Raw genomic sequence first — 24,131 nt, 5'->3', positions numbered from 1 at the left:
TACTGGTGACAGTTACAGGTGCTGCGAATAGTGCCACACTTTACCGTTTGGGAGATAGCTTCGCGGGCCCATGCACCCGTCAGCTGTGTGATCTGGACACCTTCCTTGGCCCCTCTGTGCCCATCTCCTCATCTGTAAAGTGTGGGTTGCCGTAAGGATGAAATGAGTTGATGAACACAGATGATGCGCTTCGTTCCACAATTATGTCACCGGAGACCTTCATCAGGCATCCGCTCTTACGACTGTTAACTGAAAAAAGGCTTTGATGGATCAGGGCTTAGAGTTCATTTATCCAAACCCAAAGCTCTACCTCCAGCTGAGTTCTTGTGTGCAAAAAGGACTTTTTCAATATAGGGTTCCGCCTGCGGCTCATCAGTGCTTGCCTGGGATGCACGAGGCCCCTGGTTTGCAGGCACACTGCTGCCCAATCTGCATTGTTTGGGGACCTGGGATCTTTCAAGGTCTCTTTTTCAATACTACAAAGGTCAAGTTTTGCTGGATCAGGAAGGAAGCTCTTTTTCAGGGAAGCCCACCCTTAGGTGTAACCTCTGAAAGCCCCCTCGGCTTCTGCCAGCCTTGCTTGTGGCTTCCCTGCCCTCCCCTCCTCCAGCAGCTCTTATCACAACCTCTATCATGGCTCCAAGCTTCCCATATAAGATTGAAAACCTTGGGTACCTTTGGCACCATAGAGAAACCTGTCTCAAAACCAAAAGGAAACAAACAAACAAAACCCAGGACAACCAAACCAAAACAAAACAAAAAAAAATCAGGAATTTCCTGCAAACTGCTAGGTAATTTGGAACCTGAGGCTCTGTAGTTTGGAGTAGTGCTCTATAACTTGGGTGGTGTCACTGGACACACGTGGTGACTGAGACCCCAAAGGAGGCAAGGACATGCTTGAAGCCACTTAGTGTGCAGGCAGAGCTAAACCTGGGACTCAAGATTGCTCTCACTCAGGCCTCAGAGGCAAATGAAATCGCCATCCTCCTTGCCTCCCCCTCCCCTTCTCCTGTCAGTTCCTATTCGAACCTTTTCAGTCAGTTCCTGTCAGAACATGTCAGCCTCACAGTTATCAAACTACCAGCCCTACCCTGGATCAGGCCCTGGCCTCCAGGCACTGTCACCTCTCTAGCCACTTTGTGTCTTACCTTCCATGAGAACTTGCCTGATCTGGGCTTGTCTCTGTCACATACCCAAAATGCCCAGGGCTTGGAAGAAGCAGGCAGTTCAAGCTGCTCACACACCACCCTACTGCCTACCCTGCCATATCAGAGAGGAAGAAACCAAGTCCAGGCCAGGGAAGTAGCCCAGCAAGGTTTAACAGTGAGTAAGACAGAGGTAAAGCTGGGACTAAACCTCAGGTCAAAGAGTCATGGTCTGCAAGCTTGTTTCATGCTATTCCCATGACATCACCACCTCTCAGAACTACACTCCCAGCTCCTATTGTTTCAGGTAACGAGTGGAAATGCTGTTTTCAACAGCTACATAATCACGACTTCCCTTTCTATGTGCTCATTTGAAAAATGTGAACAATACTCCTTCGCTTTCTCACTGGTCCCCAGGACTCCTCAAGTCAGCCTCAGCACCACACACCTCTTTCTTATCTGCTCTAGGAATGGGTGGGGCCCCGCCTAATTGCCAAGCATTTTCACAAATATTTCTACTGGCTGGGTCCCAAAATCAATTTGCTGCTCTCACGTTATTGAAGTGCCCTGTTGATCTGCACCGTCTAGAGCTCTTGGGCTTCCTGCAGTACCATGCCTGGCAGGGAGAGACATTTGGATTTCCAAAAATAAACAGAGGCTGGGAGTGGTGGTATACACCTGTAATCCCAGAGCCTGGGAGGTGGAAGCAGTAGAATGAAGAGTTCAAGGTGATCCTTGGTAGCATAGTTACCTAGGTTACAGGAGATCTGCCTAAAGAAAAACTAATTAGCTAAATAAATCTTTTAAAATAGAAAAAAAATAAGAGGATGGAGAAAGAACAAAGTGAAATGTTTGTGTTGTGAAGGATAAAGAGACAAAGACAGACCTATTTCCTCCCAGGAGCCTAGAGCTTGCTTATGAAGACATGATCTGAAAAGCAGTCATAGAGCTATGTGAGCAGTGAGACAGGTAGCCATATTAGACTTCACCTTCATGCCAGGCAGGGGCTGCAATGCGAAAAGCAGTTGGGTGGAAGGTGCCACAGAACATTGAGCTGGGGCAATCTGAGGCAGCGTTGAGGACCAAGGATCAGATAATAAAAAGAAGCTGGGTAATGGATATGACTCAGTATTTCTAGGAACTGGAGATGCTAAGTGTGACGGAGGGAACGTCTGATTCTAGATCTTGTCAGGTGCGCGATCAGTGTTCGCCATCATAGACTTCTTAAATTCAAGGCGAGCCTGAGCCGTGGAGTGAGTCCTTTCCCACCCTATTCCCCAGAAACTCAGGGAGTCTGGCAAAGAAATTTTAAAGGATGATGGAAGGGAGGGAGGAAGAGGATTCTGGGAAAAGAAAGTTTGCCCTGGGATGAAGAGCTGAGCTGAATCAAGAGGCCATGGAGAACATTGACTGTCAGACTCAGAATCATCCATTCCAGTCTACAGAGAAGAAGGGGTCTCAAAAGTTTCTGAATAGAGGAATCATCTAAGAAAATTTTAGTCTGAAAGGATGTTTCAGTCTCAAATCTACCTCTGACCCCTTGGCTGAATTTCAAGGTAGTCAACCAAGCTCCTTTTGTATGAAGAGGTATGTAATGGTTTGCGTATGCTTGGCCCAGGGAGTGGCACTATTAGGAGGTGTGGCCTTGTTGGAGTAGGTGTGTCACTGTGGGTGTGGGCTTAAGAATCTTCCCCTAGCTGCCTGGAAGTCAGTCTTCCAATAGCAGCCTTCAGATGAAGATGTAGAATTCTCAGTTCCTACTGCACCATGGCTGCCTGGATGCTGCCATGTTCCCTCCTTGATGATATTCTACTGAACCTCTGAACCTGTGAGCCAGCCCCAATTAAATGTTGTCCTTATAAGAGTTGTCTTGGTCATGGTGTCTGTTCACTGCAGTAAAACCCTAACTAAGACATGTTACACTGAAAGCAGAAGCTTTGGGGTGTGTGTGTGTGTGTGTGTGTGTGTGTGTGTGTGTGTGTGTGTAAATCTGAATTGGCCAGGGGCATGGGCTTGTTTTAGGGATTCCCCCTTGGACAAGTGGGGAAATAGGTTCCTAAGCACCTTTCTCCAGCTTTCCCTCCCACCAAGGAGTTCAGCACCTTTTGCTGTGGCCCTCTGAAACAGAATGAAACTCTAACCCAATTGAAGACTTAGGGCATCCGTACGGTAGTGTCAAACCAGAGCTGGCTCAGAGAAAGTCCTCTGAGCTTTCCCAAGGACTTAGCATGAGGAGCCTCAGTCAAAATGTCTTGCCATCAGAGTTACTGAGAGAGGGTAAGAGACCGCTGTCCACAGCCATGCTTTTGTTAGGAACATAAGATTCAGTCTCTACCAGTTCTATCCGGATGAGTGCCAATATGTGCAAATTTAATGAAGGCATTCCAAAAATTCAAGAACTACATTGGACAGTGAAATTATGGTTGGATTTTTTTTTATTTTATTCTTAGCACAAAAGTGCTGACTTGTTTTCCTACAACAAAATCGTGCTAGTATAAAAATCTGTAAATAACAAAGACTTTATTTTGAAACATAAATTAATACAAAAAATAAACCTCATGGCAAAACCCAAGCACAGACTTTCATGCCACAGATAATTTATTCTGTGGGAGTTTGAGGGAAGACAGTGAGGGGAGGGAGGAGCAGGGAAACTAGGCAAGCTTGTAATCTGAAGATGCGCTAAGCCAGAGGTCAAAACCTTAGCCTCCCTGGCTGAAAGGCTGAAAAGCTCGGTCTGGCCCTAACCTACATACTTGGGCTCACTGCTGGAAGCAACCTTAGATTGCAGAGCCATCTCTCTGGTCTTCTCCTTGAATGAGGGAAGTGAGGCACAGGGAGGTGAGGACAGAGAGCTCTGTACTTTGCGGAGGCTCTTTTCTGTCTGTGCTGTTCGCCATCTGGCCCTTATCTGACCGGCTAACAACGTCTTCATCCTGGACTCCTCTGGGTTCCATGCAGTCTCCTGGACTTCTCTAGCATTCACTGGACAAGAGTGTCTATTGTGTGTCAGTAACCGTTGTATGCCCCCCCCCCCCAGAATGCATCAGCGACCAAAACGACTCTGTCCCAGGGTGCATCGTGAAGTCCTTGCATGTATTTACTTAGGTGCCTTGTGTCAAGCATAGCGCTGTTCAAACATTTGGCTTGCTCCCTTCTCTGCACTGTGACTGGCTTTCCGAAAATAGTGAAGATTTTCAGAATGAATGCATGAATGAATGAATGAATGAATGAATGAATGATGGAGCTTAAGCTTGGGGTTGGGGATGCTGCTCAGTTAAATAGCACTTATCTAGCCCTGAGCAAAAGTTCAAGGACGGACACACACACACACACACACACACACACACACACACACACAGCAATTTCAAGACAAAAAAAAAAACAACAGTGAAACTTTGGTCCCCAGTAAGTAGAGCACTTTCTCTTGCCCTGCATTACTGCCAGCTCAAATCTTAGGCCATTTCCTCAAGTGGCAATCATCAGAGGAAAGAAGGTTGCTGGCTAGGTCCCCTGGGTAGATCCATTTTGAAGGGGTAACCCGCTCTATCAGGGACCCTCTCTGAGGAGAGGACAATGCTGCCAACATTAGACAGCTTGGGCCAAGCAAGAAAGACATTCTTCTGCGGGGCTGGGGGTGGGGGTGGGGAGGATCCACTGCCCCATCTCTCTGTGCAGGGATGAATCATTCTGAAGTGCACTTCCTTTCTCTTAAAAAACGTCTAGGCTGCACTGACGTTCATTCCCCGACTCGCCCCACCTCTGTGCCGCTGTTCATCCCGCCCAGCCAGAAGCAGCTCCAGACTTCTTGGTTTGGCTTGCCAGCAGCTGAACAGCAGCGCCCTCTACCGCCCAGCATCGGGCCTTGATGCCGTCCGTCCGCCCCCAGGAGCGGGGAGGAGCGGGGAGCTATGCGGGGGCGGTGCCCCGCCAAGCAGCCTCCAGTTCCGGAGGTGCGCGGGGACCATGACTCACCGCCCGCCGCTCTTGCCGCCTCCGCACGCGCCTGGTGACGCGCGGAGCTGCACAGAGCTGCTCTGCTCACGCAAACCAGCCGGGGGACATGGTCCTGACGGAACCTGCTCTGCCCTCCCTGCCCAGTCCTGCGTGAAGCCCAGCATTATTCGTGTTTCCAATGCTGGAAGCACTTGTCACCTCCAATGCCATACGACCCCCTCTCCCCCCACCCCGCGCGTCAATTCATTACAACTTCTAATAGGGACCAGAGGAAGATGGGGGCGTTAAGGAGTAGGGGAGGGGCTATATGACTCTGTGAGCGTGACTCCAAAGTTCACGGCGAGATGGGCTTTCGACAGCATCAAATTGCGCCCCCTCCCCCCCTCACACACACCAGACACATTCAGGAAGGGTCACTTAGACGATGATGTCATAAAGGACTTTGAAATTCGAGCATTATAGCAAACATTTACCATTTCAAAAATAAAAGCTGTAAAATAGCTCTTAATGAGAAAGGCAGACAGGTGTGGGGTTTGAGTGTGTGAAATGTTTTGAGTTAAGGAGTGGGGACACAGAGCTGGGCATAGTGACACATGCCTTTAGTTCTAGCACTCGGGAGATGGAGGCAGGCAGATTTCCGTGGGTTCGAGGCCAACTTGCTCCACATAGTGAGTTACAGGATGCCAAAGCTAAGTAGTTGAGAATAGTGAGACTGTTTCCAAAACAAAACAAAACAAAACGGAGCAGGGGACAGGGGCAGGACCTGTGAATTAGTAATGTGTACCAGAAATTGGAACATATGGGGGAGAGAGGCAGCTAAGATAACCCTGGAACCTTGGTAGGGTGTGCAGTTGAATGATTGGCTATGGCTCTGGGGTTAGGAGGGTTTACTGGTAGATCAAAAAGTTATACAGTTAAAGTCCACATCACCTTTGTGCCTGTCTCTGGTGTCTGCCACTGCTGGTTTTATTTTCTTTATTAGTGATATATTGCTTGTTTTCTTAGATTGTAAGTAAAACAGAGCACAGCCTGAAGCTAAGGTCCCGCCTCTGCTTTGGAGACAATAAATGTACAGAAGAGAATCCAGATGTGTGAGGGCAGTGCCTATCCTGTGGGCTGAAGGGAATATAGGTAGGCGCAGAGCTGCTTGCCCAGACAGCATTTGTGGAAGTCAAAGAAACCATAACCCAGGTCCCACTGTCCCCTCTGGGGAAAGTGTGAAAAGCCATAGCTAACAACTGCTTCCATGATGCTGACAGTCTTTGTAGACCTAAGGTTTGCACCTGAGAGAGCCTCTTGGTTCATTTGGACCTTGATGCTTGGCTCAGGCTGGGGCTGTCTGAATGATTCCACAGGCTCTCTCAGGTGCGACTAGTAGCACCACTGAACGGATGTGGTGCTGGGCAGATGATGCAACTCTAGAGCCTCAGAAGTTAGCTATGAGTAACCTTTCATGCTTCTGCATCCACTCCTATTCCCACCCACCCCACTCATCATGCTTTTCTGTCAGTCTGAGCTCTACCTAGAAAACCACCACCTCACCATTTCCTGACAGCTCTTAAGTATGTATGCACTTGACTGCATCTTCTTTTTCTTTCTGACCAGGAAAAGAAGGTACTGTTTCTACTCGGGGGTAGTACTGAACAATATACTAAGTGTCCACAGCCTGTTAAAGACTTAAAATAAATATTTAATTTCCGGAGCCTGAAGTGCAGGTCTTCACCAACAGACATAAATGAGGGGAGTGTGTAAGCCAGGGAGGTGGGGTTTATGTGTTCTTTAGCCCTGGCTGCCTTTCATGCAGGCTCCAGTGGTCTTTGTAAAGGAGAAAGTTGCATGAAGGAGGAAAAAGATGTCTGGTCTCCTTAAAGCAGTCTGTAAGCTCACCACTATTCCAGCTAAATCGCCACAGAAGTTATTCATTCCATTTAATAAACTCATTCTAAGGCCAGGAAGCATGCATGCATTTTTTTAGCAATGCTAAAAAAAAAACACTTTAGAGAAAACAGAATGAAGGATGATCCCCTATACAAAATATTACACGCAGCGTCATTAATGGAATGGGGTGTGGACACAGCAGTAGGTATTTAAAGTGCAGTGGGAACTGCACACTGATAACTTGGATAAAATGAATGAGCCTTAAAAAATGTATAGACTTCCAAAATCTACCATATAGGAAACAGATTTGAAAATCTCTGCACTGAGTTCTTCTGGTGTTACTGGCCCCTTCTGGTGGACAGTTTTGGAACAAGAACTAAGTGTTCATGGTAGAAATGGGTTCTATCCACCATTTTCTGCCTATCTCCTAATGATTTTAGGATTGTCCCTTCATGGGTGAGGGTGTTATGAGAGTAGCGATAAAAGACCCCGTTAAGGGAAACTCCTTCTGATCGAGAGAAGAGGTCTCTAGCCTATGCTGGCTGGGCCAATCACCTGGCCAAGGGACCATCCCTCAGGAAGGCAGGATGGCCTTAAACTATGCTAAAGAAACAGGAGGAATAATTATCCCTTTAATGTGATATGGTACGTTTCCTTCCCAGATTTCCCTACTGCAGTCTCTTAGAGAGCATACCCACACTGCTTCCTAGGCCAGTCTGTTTTTCCAAATTACTCAGGAAAGTATGACTTTGCTTCTCATTTTTACCTCTGTTCTAAGTATGCTTTCCCTAACACAGTGGGTTTCTTGACTTTCTGTAAACCCCCTGTCCCACCGTGTAGCGGTCTGCTGCCATATGGCTAATCTCCACCCCCATTTAACTCAAGTAGCCCCCCCGCCTCCCACTCCTCCCCTCCATTCTCTTCTGGGAAGCTACTGAGGTCTGACGCTTGTCTGACTTTGGGTTTCCATCTTAAGCTATAATAAAATTGTCCCCGAGCTTAAAAAAAAACATAAAAAATGAGAGAAACAAGTTTAAAGTTGAAAACTCAAAACAGAAACATGCAGGTCCAATGGTTTTATTGATGACTTTCCCCAACTGTTCAGGGAATTTTACACTAATTCTACATGATTGATTTAATTCATCATGTTAGCATATTAAAGAAGAAAAAGTCATATGGTCATGTCAATTAATGCAGAAAAGCATCTGATAGACTCTAACAACCATGATAAACTTTGTAAAAAATCTGAAAATTAGGAAAAGAAGAGAAATTCAAATTTAAATCTACAGCTGGGCATATAAGCCAGACCACTGCTAATCAAAACGTGTTCATATCAGGGAGTTGGGACCTGGGCCTGTAATTCCTGCCAACAAGAGCTGAGATAGAAGGGTCCTTGAATTCAAGGCCTGTTTATGTTACATTCTAAGACTCTGACTCAAAAAAATTCACAAAAAGGAGAATTGAATAATTGTACTTTATCAAAGTTAAAACTTTTGCCTTGTGGAAAACTCCATTAAGAGGATTTTTTTAAAAAAAAGTTAAATGCTAAAAGAAATATTTGCAAAACATATTGTGTAACAAAGCACTCGAATCTAGAATGTATTAAAAAATCTGAAAAGTCAGCAGTTAAAAATTCAAACAACCCAAGCAGAAAATGAGCTAAAGACATAAATAGACATTTACCGAAGAGGAGACATGGTTGTCACATCAGCCCATGGGAAGATGTTCAACATCAGTAACCACCAGGGAAGTACTAATTAAAACCACAGGGAGACATTACCACACCTATCTGAATGTCTAACCTTTTACTAAAACATGACAACACCCAATGCCTATGAGAGCGTCTAGAAATTGGATCCCTTGTACATTGCCGGTGGGAATGTAAAATGGTAGCGTACTCTGGAAAGCAGTTTGGCAGGTTCTCTAAAAACGAAACATGCAAGTACCATATGAGTAGCAACTGCACTCTGAGGCATCTGATGTCCCAGAGAAATTGAAGCTTACGTCCACTACAAGGCTGCTGGGCAAATGCCGGCAGCAGCGTTATTCGTAAAAGCCAAACCTAGGGAACACTACAGATGCCCTCCAAAGCCTGAATGAACAAACCTTCCTTGATACATCAAGACAACAGAAAACAACTTGGCAAAGCAAAGGAGACCTGTTGAACAAACAAACAAATGAAGGTGACAGAATAGTGATACACGTGATGACCGTGACAGTGGCTCTCTAGAGCAGTAGTTCTCAATTTTCCTACTGCTGGGACCCTTTAAAACCAGTCCTCATGTTGTGGTGACACCCCCCCACCATAAAATTATTTTTGTCGCTACTTTATAACTGTGATTTTGCTACTCTAGGTTGAAACGCAGGATATCTGACGTGTGATCCCAGAGGGGTCGTGACCCACAGACTGAGAATCATTGCTCTAGGTAATGGTGGTGGTGAAAAGAAATCCCTAAAGGTAACATAATGGTTGATTGTATTTTTTACTTAATTTTGTTGAAATGACCTAATTCAAGAAATGGAACAACGTTGCTAAACCATTTGCAGGAAGATAGATGCAAGGGGAGACACTCACATTAAGCAAATTAAGTCAGGCTTGGACAGACAAATGCCGTGTGTTTGCTCGCATTTGTGAGTTTGCTTGCATTTGTGATTCCTACATTTTATACAACAAATCATGTATAAGACATGGAAGTAGAAGCGAAACTTTCACAAAGGGGATATGAAGGTGGGGCCGACAGGCAGGTGGAGGGGTATGAGGCAATGTGTTCAATGTATGACACATATTTGTATGAAAATATCTTTACATAGCATAATATAGTATACAATAAATTTCATCAATGAAATAAAACAAAGAAATGGTGGGGCTGGCGAAATGGCTCAGTGGGTAAAGGTGTTTGATGCTAAGCCTGATGATCTGAGTTCGGTCCTCAGCCCCTCATGGTGGAAAGAAGAGAATTAGCTCCTGCAAGCTGTCCCGACTTTCACACCATGGCTTGTTCGGGCACTCAGCATGCACGGGACACACAAATGTAAATAGTTTTTAAAAAGGATTGACCAGGGTTATGTAGGCATTGGGTAAGAAGCATGGCTTGGCACAGTGGAGATATCGGTTCTTGGCAGTCAGTGTCAGCATCCTGCTTGTGTGTTGTTCTGGATTTCTGACCATAGAGAAAAGCTGGGGGAAGAGCACCTGTATTCTTTTTGAAATGGCAAGTCACTCCGCAATGATTTAAAAGTAAAGTTTAATCTCGAGAACGGTGAGGTAGACACCCCTCACACAGATGTTTCCAAGACATTGTTAAGTGAGAAAAGCAAGTTGCAGACCACTCACTGTGTTCAGTGCACCACCAAATGCTTTTAAGTTTCCATGTAAAACTAAGCTATCTACAGAGATGAGGTTTCGAAAGAAGGGGAGCCCTCCGCGTGGAAAACAGTGGTTACCTCTGAGAAGCAGGGTGGGCATGGAGAGGATTTTAACAGCAGCGAAATTGATTTTGCTCACAATGACAATGTATTCATGGGCTACGCATACAGTTCAGTGGCAGAGCGATTGCCTAGCACACACAAGGTACTGTGTTCCATCACCAGCACCAGAACCACACCAACATTGCTGAGCATATATTCGTCGTGTTTGTGTCATTAAAACATCCTTGACATAACTGCAGTGTTGTAGGAATTCAGATCTGCATTTCTCATCTGGATTTGACCCATTTCATTAGCATGATGGCAGGGGACATAGCTCCAGGCCTCCAGCCCTTGAGCCTGAAGGAAGTGGCTCCAATCCTCCTTGTTTTGAAGCAGGTCCACTAGTGCAGAGGGTGTCTTTGAGGAAGGGCCAATGCCCCACAGCTTCCAACAACCACTTAAATAACACACAGCAGGCTAAGGTTGACAAAGTGTTCCCACCTGAAGACATGGCAGTGGTTCTCCCTTTTTGGAAGAAATCAATACCAGCAGGCTGAGTAAGGGTTGGATGTCCACAATACACCACGAAAGGCTAGGAACAGACTCACCTTGGGTGGCCCGAGCCAGTGCAACCCTTCAATCATTTATTCAATGTTTGTTGAGCACCTACTATGTGCCAGAGGGCAACAATAGCAGGGTATGAAACAAAGTCTTTACTCTCCTGGATCTCCCATTCTTTGAGTAGGGCAATGGGCAAGCTAAATGAGGAATTTACTTTATGGAGTAAACGGCGTTTACTTTATTAAGTAAATGGCGGCATGGAAAAGGGGCAAGGGGTGATAGGGAATGAGAAATGCAATCAAGAAATGTGCCCAGAAAAGGTGGTGGCTGAAGTGGAGAAGCCAGCTACCAGGACAGGCAGCTCGCCTGGCCTTTGTCCACTTGCTCCTCCTTATATCCTCACTCCCTCCCCACACAGTTTGGTCCTGACCTGTATTGGCTACATCCACGAGCTCCCTCACCCTCAGGCTGCGAGTCCTGTTCACCCAGTGGCAGGCACCTGTAAGGACACGGGAAGAAAAGAGACAGTGAGGTGAGGGCTCTTTCTGTGCAGGGCTTCTATGATGGCTGCACCCCACTCTTACAGGCACACAAACATAACAGATATGCAGAGGACCACAGAGTGTGGTAAGAAGTGGATGCATTCTTTGTTGTTTAGACTTGGGGATTTTTGGGTCAGGACTTTTTAATTAATTAATTAATTAACTTTACATGCCAACTGCAGTTTCCTCTCCCTCCTCTCCTCCCAGCCCATGCCACGTCTCCTCCCTCCTCTTCTCTTCAGGAAAGGGAAGGCCTCCCATCCATATCAACCAGCCTTGGCATATCAAGTGGCAGTAAGACTAGGTGCATCTTCTTCTATTGGGGCTAAATGAGGCAGCCCAGTAGGGGGAAAAGGTCTGAAAGGCAACAGAGTCAGAGACGGCCCGTTTCCCGCTGTGAGGAGTCACACAGGAAGACCAAGCTATACAACAATAACATGCACGCAGAGGACCTGAGTCCGTCTCATGCATGCTGAGTCAGGACCTTGCTGTGTAGCCCAGGCTGGCCTCAAACTTACAAACTTTCTATTTGGGTTCTGCTAAGTACTGGTTTTACTCTCCATATATTTTATTTAGTTTTACTTGTACACACTAACTGTCCAGTGTAGGATGATGTCACAGGTGAGGGGCAGGTACAGGATAGAAGGAGGCCTGTCATTGGAGGAGAAGGAAGGATGGGCGGGAGAGAAGTTTGAAGGAAGAGGAGGAGACGAGGGGAGAGAGGAGGAGACAGGGTGGAGGAGAGGGGCTGAGAAGCCGTGGCAGGACAAGATGGCAGGTGATGTTAAGATTCTGCTCTGTGTGTTTACAGGTTGTTATGAATGTTCTCAAGGGATGGATAGTACCGGGCATTGTATGTTTAAGTGGGCATTTATATCTTACCAATTGGAGCTAAGATTATTGTGTTGTGTGTTCTTTTATGTGAGGGTTTGAGTGTAGGGAAGTGTGCGGCTGGGATGTGTTTCGGCCAAGATATCTAGCAGATATCTTGGGACACCGCGGCGCGGACCTAGCAGGGTAAAAGACAATTACTCCTTTTTATTTTTATATTTTTACAACAACAGTCCAGAATGGTGGATTCCATTACGGCATCTCTCCTGTGCGTGTCGCATGCTTTGCTCAGTTACATCCACTTTCTCTTACCCCTCTGCTAAATAGGTTCTCAAGGTGTTTCTGAGGCATCCTGCCCCCACGAAGATTGCCAGAGCACAAACCCCAACCCAGGACCAGTAACTCGTTCCTCTGCGTGTCATTGTGCAAATCAATGTGAGTTCTGTTGTCGGCAAGATTTCAGGAGGTCTCTGCATACCAGGAGCATCCTAATATACAGTCCTCATCCAGGACACACAACCCTGAGAAACTCAGAGGGTTCTACTCTATTCCTGACTGTACAGCAAGTCCAGAAAACAGCCATCATGGGCTTCCTAGCTAACGTGTCCCACCTCAGAACCAAGCCATTCCTGGGGCTACATGCTATTTTGCCCCCTTCACTGGGCCCTTGGCATAGGCCTACCTACAAGAGCTAGCCTAACCACATAAACATGAGAATTCCAAGAAAAGCTGTCCCAATTTGCCCTGTCCAACTTCCTGTCATTCACAGCTGCCAACAGACAGAAAGCATCCATCACCCACTGAGCGAAAGCAATGGACCACAGTGGGGACAGTGTGGAGGAGACATCTGAAAGAAATTAAAAAGGAGGAGGAGAGGGGGCCTGGGAGTCCAGGCAAGCATCAGTCATATTATATACTGGTGAGGTTGCTGAGAGGGAGGCGGACCGAAAGCCTGGCCCCAGGCTGCACACGCCCACGTTTGGGTGTATATCATGACAAAAAGCACCCTGCATGTTTCTGTGCACACTACAGATTCTCATGTTAAAAGCTCTGCTTCGAATTCATGAACCCCTCAGCAAAGGTTTCCAGCTGGGAAGTGGGGGACAGCACATGATTCTGAGGGCCCATTCCAAAGCTAGGGAAAACAACTGCTGTTTTGTTTACACTTACATAAATCAATCCAAAGAAACGAGCCCCACAGCCAAAGCCAGAAAGGATGGAGATCAAATTGCTGCCAGCCTCTGGCTCTTGGCCCACTCATCAAGGGAAGGATAACCTACATTAGAATCCTGAGTCCAACTCTCTCAAGCGGGTGTCCTTGAGCAGTACTCTGAACCCAGTCAGGACCTCAGTTTTCTGATCTCAAAAATGGAGTCATTCTGTACCTCACAGAGGCATAGTAAAGGTCAAATGAGCTCTGCACGTCACGCGTGTCTGGAAGAGGCTGTTTAGCATTTGTCTCTTCTCTCCCTGTGTCTACCTTTCCTAGGCAAGAGTGGGGCTTCTGCAGTAAGGAAGTTCTGGGGTTCCAGTAGCCCTTGGAGCCCTTGAGAGTTCTCTGAGGAGCTTGGCAGCTCTTACCTCGATGCTTCTTCTGCTCTTTACTAAGAGGTGTCCTGGTTGACTGTCATTTGGTCCTAGCAGGACATGGTCCCATGAAATGCTTGCCACCGAAGGGCACTAATGCCTGTTAATGACTGTATACTTGGCTGACCCACCACAGCAATTGTCTTCATCTCCAGAACCTTCCTTACCCCACTGTGTGCTGCCAGGGTGCCCTTTGCCTGGAACCTGCAAGAGGGCCTCTGCCCTCCCCTTTTCTCCTCTATCCTTTCTGCTCTTCCTTTTCCACCCCTCCCCCACTTCTCTGTCCCTGGCTTTGGCCCTCCATCTCAGCCTTTCCTTCACTGGCCCTTTCAAAAACCCTCATCCAAATATAGTAGTCACAGGGAAACAACTATGAAGAATGGCCTAATGGGAGAGAATCTTATTGCTGGGTCACTCTGTTAGTGCCAGGGGCACCTTCCCTTTGTCCCCACTGGGGGTTGAGGAGGATGGCAAAGCCAAATGAGGCCTGGCAGATGCCCTTACCAGCAGAGACTGACCACAGAGTGGGGGAGTGGCTGCTTGTCTCAGGGGTTGTGGAAGTCTTTCCTAAAGACAAACGTTTCAGCTGGACCTTGGATCCTAAGCATTCACACTGCAAAGAGGAAAGTCCAAAGAATGATTGTAAGGTCATGAGGAACAAAGGGCAGTGTAGGCTTAGCATTGGCTACACAGTAAGATCTGGGACCAAGAAAAGCAGGGAGCCTGGAAAAGTTACCAGAAACTAAGTGACCAGAATGATAGGTGATAGGGGCTAGATTTGCAAGGTGGCACTGGTGAGTGGTGTAGATGGCACTGGTGAATGTTGGTAGGATGTGGTGAAAGCCAGGACTTAATTTTGGCTGAGTGTTTGACTTGTCCAGCTATGGAGAGCCTTGGATTCTATCCCCTGTACAACTAAAGTGATTATTCCAGAGGGCAGAGAAACAGAAATAGATAGTCAGGATTATGCTGACATGGCTCTAATTCAAGATGAAGCCCTGGATGAGGATGCTCACGCCAAGAATGGGGAGCATGGGGCAGAGAAGAGACAGCACAGTGCCCGCGTGCTGTATGATGGGCCTGTATCCTGCTGTCATTCTTCACCCTTTCCAGTGTGACAGGCCAGGACAGGGCAGAGCTTCCTCCATCTTGTATTTTGCTGAGACCATTTTAGTTTTAACTAGAATCTGATGTCCTTGATAGAGAGTTCTGTGGAAATTATCTAACTCTGTTCTAGGAACCCAAGGTCTAGATGCCGCAGCTACCAACTTAGCTTCAGTTAAACTGTCTGTCTGCGCAGACCTCCCACTGCAGCTGCCGAGCGAGGTACCACTATGTGCTTTTTACCTTTAAAACCCACTTACCCTAAACACCCGAGGCTATGCTTGGGTCCCAAATACCTAAGTGTGCTTCCAGCCAGCTGGAATAAAGACTTTCAATTGGCTATGAACTCTATCTGAGTGGTCATCTCTTGGTGGAAGGGGGCAATACAGGTAAGGTAACACCAGTACCTTAACCTGTGGCCATTTTAATGGAGCTCAGGCCTCCACTGCAACTTCTACTATAGTGTATTCTCATCCAACAACACCTACCTAATCTGCCATCTGTCCCCGGGGCTGGGTTGCAGTAGCCTGTGGATATTCCCAAGTAATCATGTCACCAACAGGTCCCTAACTGCCATGCTTGTGCTTGCTTCTTGGTTCTAATCCAGTTTGGTAGGACTGTGGTCTTGTGGGCTTCTGGGATCTGATCTAGCAATTAAGGATTAGTTTATACCATTGGGGCAAACCCAACTTCCCAGTGCTATAGCACCAATGTACTTGTCAACACAGAGGGCTTGCTTAGCATCTCATGTTGGAAAAGTTTCCTCTCGACTTCCTATTGCCAAGTTCCTTCCAAATGACCTGCGGCCAGGGCTTGTCCCTTCTGTCCACTGGAATTATCTGGAAATGTGTAGAGGTATGTCTAGTTGTCACAGTGGCTCCAGAGTACAACTGCCATTTTGGGCCAAGAAGTCACGGCACTGAGTGATTCACGCTGCAATGGAGAGTCTCATACTGCAAAGAACTGTCTAACCTCAATTGCCAACAGTGCAGTCGTCCCTACCCTGCAGCCACACTGCACACTGCACACACAGTTTTACTGTCTGAAGTTTCTCCTACTTACTGGACATTGTAGTTTAAAAGTATCAATGAAAAACTTTGAGAAATAATTGTGAATTTTTCAAATTAACTTTGAATAGAAGTTTATGGCCATGATTCTGTTTATTAATTATTGTTACTCTTCTCCTTGACTAGTTTATCAATTGAGCCTTGTCATAGGGCTTTCTGAAAGGAAAAGAAAATACAGACACTCACTAGGTGTCTCAGAGCTGTCACCCCATGGATAAGAGGCAACTTGACTCTGAGTTCAAGTTCTCTGAAGCTGCCCTTTTCTAGCTTCCTTGTCTAGCACAGGAGGGTGTGCACTAAGTGCTTAAGACATTAATAAATCATTTCATGGCTTCATTCTGACTGAGCATCATACTGCTGACGGCTAGAGACAAAGGGACAGGTACACCCTGGGAGGGCCTTTATACCTGGACCAACTTTAGCTGCCTGCTAAGGTAATCCTAAAAACCCAGCATGCTTCACTTCCATCACATGTTCTGCCTAACGCTGGACTATAAAAATCATTCATTCATCAGGCATCGAGGGGCCAGTGAAATAATTCAGAGTACTGCTCAGTCACGATCTTGTGGATTGCACCGGAGTAGAGGAGGCCTGGGTGGGGGCTGGTAGTTGAGGTGGGGCCTGAGACGTTCCTGCTCGGCTCAGACAGTCTCTGGGGACTGGGGGGCTGGTGTGGATGGAAATATGTGCCACATGGTCTGAACTGCAGGGCCAGCCCCCAGCTCTCACAGCCCCAAACACTTCCAGATGGATTTATTTATAACTCCCCAAACAGAGGCGGCACTTGACGCTCTGCCTCACTCCCCTCCCCATCCCTGAACAGGGCCAGGCTGTCTCACTCCACTCCGGAAACCAGCAGGAGACAGGGAATGTGCAGCAAGTGGTTGAATCACAGCTCTGTACGGGCCAAGCACTGGGTCACCACTGTCCCCTAGGTGGCAGCAGCAGCCCACTGTGTAGGTGTGCCTGCTGAACCTGGTCATCATGATCACCTGATCCATGTGGCTACTCACAGAATGGCTGCTGAGGGGGTGGTGTGTGAGAGCTATATCCACTTTGACAAGTCTCCTTTCCAGGCCTTCTTCGCTTCCACCTCGTAAAGCCAAGGCACACTCAGGTCACCTTCCCATTCTTTGTGTCTGGGCATTCTAAGTCTCCTCCCCTCTACCATCTCCTACGAATACTGCTTCTCACAGTATAGACTTTCAAAGGTTTGGGATGCTGACATTTCCAGCCAGCTGAGAGGCTGAGTAATGTGCTTAAGGTCACACAGCAAGCTAAATAGCAGAGACAGAAGAGGACAATCTAGGCCTGCCCTAGATGCTAGGAACCTCCTAAATTCCATTTTCTTCCTGTATATCAAGTGGGACTGGCAGGTGGTACGATGGCTTTGCACGAAGCACATGCTGGCCCTGGGTGACCTTTCATGAATTAGTCTTTTAGTCTTCCTCTCTTAACTCAAGTTCTTGATCTTTTTCTTTTAAGAATTAAATAAATTATGAATTTAAATATCTTAGACTAGCACATGACTCATAAGGACCCTCAATAAGAAGTAATGAATAGGGTTGGAGAATAGCTCAGACATAGCTTAGCATGTGGGAAGTCTAGGTTTCATCCCTAGTAAAACACACACACACACACACACACACACAGAGAGAGAGAGAGAGAGAGAGAGAGAGAGAGAGAACATAATAGTTTATTATTTAGATGCATCATGATGATACATAGGCAAACATTCCTTTCGCCTTCTCACACAGAAAGAGATAAGCCATGTGATTTCAAAGAGACTGAGTGGATAACTAAGTGTGTGCTTCTAGGACCAGAGGAGGTGCTTGGACCATGGAGTCTGGGCTTCCTTCCCATAGAGTCCGAAAGACAATCTCTTACCTGAGCCTCTAGCGTCCTCACTCTATTCTGACCTACCTTTCCCCACTTCATGGTTGGCCTGGAGCTTGTGGTCCAGAGGTTTAGCACATGCACCAAGCTGAGCAGGCACATTTTGGTGACCCTAAAATGGTTAGGTGGGTGTCATGTGTTGAATGCTTTGGCCCTGCGGCTGAGGTCTTCCTACATAGCTCCTTTCTTAGCCATGGCTAGAGCCGGAGGTGACTAGAGGGTACAGGGTGGTAAAGAAAGCGGACAAAGGTTCCAGAGAAAAGTTTCTAGACTCTAAATATCTGCTTCCTATAAATCCTTTCTGCCACTAAAGTTCCTCACAACCCAAGTCTGCCAGACCCACCCCTCTGCATCCAAGGGGTCCAGACAAGTTTTTCTGCAGCTGTTCAGCAACACATGACACCAGACTGCTGCCCCAGTGGGAGCCCCTGGCATTCGCACATTCCTTCCTGCTTGCTGCTGCACAATTAGCCACACATAATTTCTCTGTTTCCCCACCCCACCCCACACACCAGCGACGGCATGCGGGAATAGCAAGCTCTGAGCACACACAGGCAAGGTTCTTCTGTCAATTGTGACAGAATCAAATGTGACGCATCAAATGGGCCCCAAATCCCAGCAGCGATAGATTGGGCTTCATCTGTTTCACCTTTTCAGTGGGTTACCTCGAGGCTTAGAGTTCCGGAGAGAGCGGGAGGCACAGAGCAGGTGCATGACACATGCCTGATCTCTGTCTAAGCAGAAAAACCTCTCAGACTCTGTGCTCTCTTTCTAAGAGAGTCTAGGGGCAGCTTCTCTCCATTCCAGAAGCTTCTTTATACAACAAAGACCACAGAAATCGTCAGGTATACGGCTCCAACCCTACTGTGTAGCTCTCTGAACCTCAGTTTTCCTCTGTGACATGGGAGCAATATTGCTTTTCACACAGTGCTCCTCTGACTCAGGGATGTGAGATCCTGTCAATAAGTGCTACTTTTATAATGCCTTTCTGTGCTACGAAAGTAAATTCATACACGTTCCAAAATTACCTAGAAGCACACACGTGGTGCACAGACATACATGCAGGCAAGACATCCATACACATAAAATGAAAAAAAAAATCACCTAAAGGAAAATTGTTTCATCTCAGTATTGATGGAACAGTCTGCTATGTCTGTACCAGCATAAGAGAAACAAAAGAAATTCAAAGAGTTTCATATATACATACGAGATCACCGGTATATGTGGGAACTTGGGCATGAATGAAATAGTTCAGATAAGATATTTCAAATGCCTTTATGAGCCAAGCTGACAGAATAGTGAAGAAAGGTGGGGAAATATAATAAGGACTGGTGGGGACTGTGAAGGGCTGGGCAACATGTGTTCTAGCTAAAGGGGAAGCCACCATCCCATTCCAGTTACCCACTGTCCTGTGGAAATGCACATCTAGTATTACCAGATTTTTCTGTTTTTCAAAAGGAGCCAGAAATCCAAACCACATGAAAAGATTACTAATTGTTCTGGGACACAATCGGTAGCTATTACTTAGCCCGGTAGTCACCAGTTTGTGGCTTCTCCATAATGGTAAAATTACCTGTTTGTCAAAATAAGTGCTACTGATGTGAAAAGGAGAAAACCAATTGCCATACCCCCTCTGACTTCCACACATGCCCTGTAGCATATGTGTGTATATGCACACTTTCACATATACAAAGAACTGTGAAAAAATAAAAGTAAATTAAAAAAAAATTAAGTACGCCCATATCAAGGAGCAATTCAGATCGTGCCTCAAAGGGTGGCTATGAATTTGGCATATAGAAGGGAACAGCTTTTGGCAAGACCAATGACAGAAACAAGCTGTGGTGTGATGTACCTGTCATGTTCTGGGGCATGAGTGACTTCTGACCACAGTCTCACAGGTGAGGTTTCTCATGGCTGGAAGCGGAAGCTCACTGTGGAGAGAGTGAGAAAGGTGGGCAACTGTTGCTTACAGAGCTTGAGCCTGAAGGAGCATGCAGAGGACTACTAAGCTCAGACAGACTGACTGTGCCCTTGGCAAGAGTCAGACACTGGCAAGAGAAAAGACACCTTCTAAGGCCATGGCCCTTCCAAGAATAGGGTGATATGAAAACCTGGGAAGATAGAAGACGCACAAGGCTGACCATGGCTGGTGACTAGAAGCAGACTCAGAATGTGGTCCCAGGTCAGCAGCAACGTGGTAAAGACCATCACAGCGCTCAGAGGTTCCCACACTGTTCTGTCACTGGGGAAAGGAAGGAATGGACAAGAGACTAAGGAAACTAAGGCTTGCACGTGGCACAAGGGTTAGTTATTACGGTTATCAAGTGACTGCTCTTGGCTAAAAGGAGGTCTTTCTAAAGTGAAAGAGAAAGGCAAGAGGTAGAGGCTGGTGTGAGGACAGAACAGAAGCAGAGATGGGGTGTGACAAAAACTTGACCAACCATGGCTGGTTCTGAATCCAAGGAATGTAGGCAACTTCTAGGAGCTGGGAAAGACAAAACAGAGTCTTCCATAGAAACTTTAAACACAGCTTTAGGTCCACTGTACAGGAGGGGATCTATGTCTGCTACTGGCAACTTGGCCAAAAGCCTATGACTGAAAAGGTCCTAGTAAGGAAGCTACTGGTACTGTTTTTGCTAAATGGGCAAGTTGTACCCATCAAATTACCATATAAATAATAATATGAATACCCATAGTATTCATCAATACCCATAGATTAATCAATGACCAGCTTTGGTCACAGAAACTTCTTTTGACAGTGCTCAGAGGTAACTGAGGAGGCCCATAACTGGTCTGGGTGATTGAGGATAAGTGATGGTTTAGCCATAAATAGGTCATTTATATCACCTCCTCCAAGGCTCGGGGAACATCCTGGCAGAAGATGCATAAAGAATGTGAGAGCTGGAGGATGGGAGGGTGGGGCGAGAGTGCTGTGAAATGTTGTCTTGGAACATGGCACAGTTGTCTGGCCCTTGATCTCACGGCAGTTACCATTACTGGCACAAGACCTGCACAAGATTGGGTCTGTTAACATCCTGTCAAGGGAGGAGAAAGACCTGAGGCACCATCCTAGGACCAACAGGCAGATAATGGTAGCTCTAGGACAGGGGATCATGAGGTACCCACTTCCTTGAAAATCTATGGCGCTTAAAGACTCTGAGAGAGGGAGAGATCTTTTCTTCAGTGGTGTAGTCATTGGTACCTATAAACCTGTGAACAATCCTAATGAAACTCATTGGGTCATCAAAACCAAACAAATAGAAACCTGAACACAGAAGAGCAATGTCAGGGAGGAGGAAAAGGATAAGCAAGAATAGGAGAGGAACAGAAGAAGGTAACAGGGCATGACTATGATAAAAAAAAAACTTCATATGTGTGTATATATGAAAATGCAATAATAAAACTTATCATTATGTACAACAATATTTGCTAATCGAAAAGATGACATAGGTTTGGGGAGATGTTTCAGTAAGTAGACCACTCACCACACAAGTATGAGTTCAGATCGCTTTAGACTTCTGACCTCCAGACCCATAAGATAATACATTTGTATTGCCTTAAGCTGCTACATTTATGGTAATTGGTTACAGGAATAACAAGAACAAATAACTGGCTTTGGATGCAGGCATAAGTAGTGTTTTATTCCTGGACTCCTCACTTAACCTCTTTGGGTCTCAATAGCCCCATTTGTAAAATAGGGACCACGATGCCTTTATGTGCGAAGCCAAAGAGCAACCTCAAGGTCTCCATATAAAGGGATGGTGTGGCCTGGCACAGAGAAGGTATGGATATTCCTTTCTTCAATGTAAATGAGGACAAAGTGAGTCACTGGGATTAGCAGTGTTCTAAAAACTTTTCATCAAGCAAAGAAGTGCAGGCTGACAGGAGCCGGATGTAGATCTCTCCTGAGAGACACAGCCAGAATATGGCAAATACAGAGGCGAATGCCAGCAGCAAACCACTGAACTGAGAATGGGACCCCTGTTGAAGGAATCAGAGAAAGAACTGGAAGAGCTTGAAGGGGCTCGAGACCCCGTATGAACAACAATGCCAAGCAACCAGAGCTTCCAGGGACTAAGCCACTACCCAAAGACTATACATGGACTGACCCTGGACTCTGACCTCATAGGTAGCAATGAATATCCTAGTAAGAGCACCAGTGGAAGGGGAAGCCCTGGGTCCTGCTAAGACTGAACCCCCAGTGAACGTGGTTGTTGGGGGGAGGGTGGTAATGGGAGGAGGATGGGGAGGGGAAGCCCATATAGAAGGGGAAGGGGAGGGGCTAGGGGGATGTTGGCCCGGAAACTGGGAAGGGGAATAACAATCGAAATGTAAATAAGAAATACTCAAGTTAATAAAGATAGAGGGAAAAAGTTCATCAAATCCGCATGTGTGCAGATAAGAGTTATAGATTTACTCATATAAGACAACAAAACACAATTTATAAACAATGATGAAATAGATTTTACTGCAGATTTTATATGGCCAATTAATTCTCACATGGTGCTTTCATTGATCTTGCTGATGCCCTCTATTCAAAGCCAAACTCTGGTTGTGGTAGAAAGGCCAGTGCACTTTCTAGGTAGATAGTTCACTTATAGTCTTAAGTAAGAAGAAAGTGAACCAATAAAGAAGCATTACACCCTCACGGATTTGTCATCGTGATAACTTCTTTGTTAAATCATAATGCTTTCTGACAGCATCATTTCCTCTCATGGGCTAGTCATGAAGTCACCAGCAACAGACACATCACATTTTCCACGTTCATGTATGTTATTAACATTTTATCCTCCCTTCCTTCCTTTTCTCCTTTTCCTTCCTTTCCCCTCTTCTTCCTTCTCCTCTTCCTTCCTTCTTCCTTCCTCTTCCTTTCCCTCTCCCTCTGGGAATGGAACTCAGAACCTCATGCATGCTAAGCCCACACAGCCTCCACCACTTCTTTGGGCCTCCACTACAATTGCCCAGCACAAGAACCCAGCCCTGATTTGTGACACTTTCAGATTTCCATGATGTAGATACACTCATTTGGGCCAATTTTGAGATTCCAAAGTGACATGAATATGGCACAAAGTGTAAGGGGCTATGGTGCAGCATGCCATGCATACACAGGGGACAGCAAGAAGTGCAAGGGCATAGACTCACCTGGAAAGCTTCAAGAGAATTAAGAAGCGAGAAGTCATATTTATCACCTTTGTTCTCAACGTGATTTATCTAATTACAGATTTATTTAATTTAGTATGTTTAACAGTTTACTTTAATTCCAGGATACTTTTAGACTTATGGTCTCTTTTCTGTATGGTTTGACCCTGTGTACCCTTCGCCAAGCTCCCCCTTCAGCTGACATCTGGCATAATCAAGCATTTGTCAAAACTGGGGAATTAACCTTGGCACAGAACCATACAAAATCACTGGGATTTGACCAGGTTTCCCTACACAGCCCTTTTTCTGTGCTGGGATCCACTCCAGGATCCCCTACTGCATATTTTTTTGGTCATTTATTTTGCTGATTGTCCCTCAGTTTCAGTTTGTCTTCTGGTTTCTGGTGTAATTGCTTTTTTTTTTCTTTTTTCTTTTTTTTTCGGAGCTGGGGACCGAACCCAGGGCCTTGCGGTTGCTAGGCAAGCGCTCTACCACTGAGCTAAATCCCCAACCCCGTAATTGCATTTTTAACGATGGAATGTTTACCGTTTGGCTCACACATTCTTAAATATTTAACAATTGGCTGTCACTAACCACTACAAGCCAGCTCCAGCAAAGAAAAAAAAGCTGATATCATCGTTGTTGGTTTTCCCCCGTGATTCCACTCTTTGGTGCTGGGGATTGAACTGAGAGCTCTGTGCATGTTCGGTCCAATCTCTATTGAGCTATATTCCCACCCTTATTTCAATAGATTTGTATTGGGCACCCTCTAAGGGCTAGTGCTGGGGGTACACAGGTGACGGAAGTAGTCCTTGCCACTAAGAAAAATCATAGGTTAGGAGAGGTGAGAGCAAAACAAACACTATAGAGTGATCCAGACAAGGATGGGAAGGGAAGATAGTGCTAGAGTTTTCGGAGGATGGAGGGATCAACCCTGCCTGGGGAAGTCAAGAAGGCTTCACAGAGGAACACTAAGGATAGTCAAGAGTTTACAGGTAGGTGCAAGGAGGCGGGGCGGG

The 24,131-nt window shown here is 46.2% G+C and overlaps 1 protein-coding gene across 3 annotated transcripts in view; it reads right to left on the bottom strand.

Annotated features, from left to right (window-relative positions):
• Nhsl2 (NHS-like 2) overlaps positions 1-24,131 on the bottom strand; it is a 239,526-nt gene that overhangs the window by 130,219 nt on the left and 85,176 nt on the right. For all 3 annotated transcript variants that reach the window (NM_001447009.1, NM_001447011.1, NM_001447010.1), the window contains 1 exon segment: positions 11,377-11,445. In NM_001447009.1, coding sequence (NP_001433938.1) covers positions 11,377-11,445 — 69 coding nt within the window.

This window comes from Rattus norvegicus, chromosome X (assembly GCF_021556685.1).
Source record: "Rattus norvegicus strain SHRSP/BbbUtx chromosome X, alternate assembly SHRSP_T2T, whole genome shotgun sequence".
In the NCBI taxonomy this organism is placed as follows: domain Eukaryota; kingdom Metazoa; phylum Chordata; class Mammalia; order Rodentia; family Muridae; genus Rattus; species Rattus norvegicus.
The sequence above is the reverse complement of the archived record's forward strand: the minus strand, read 5'-3'. Positions and strand labels throughout refer to the sequence as shown.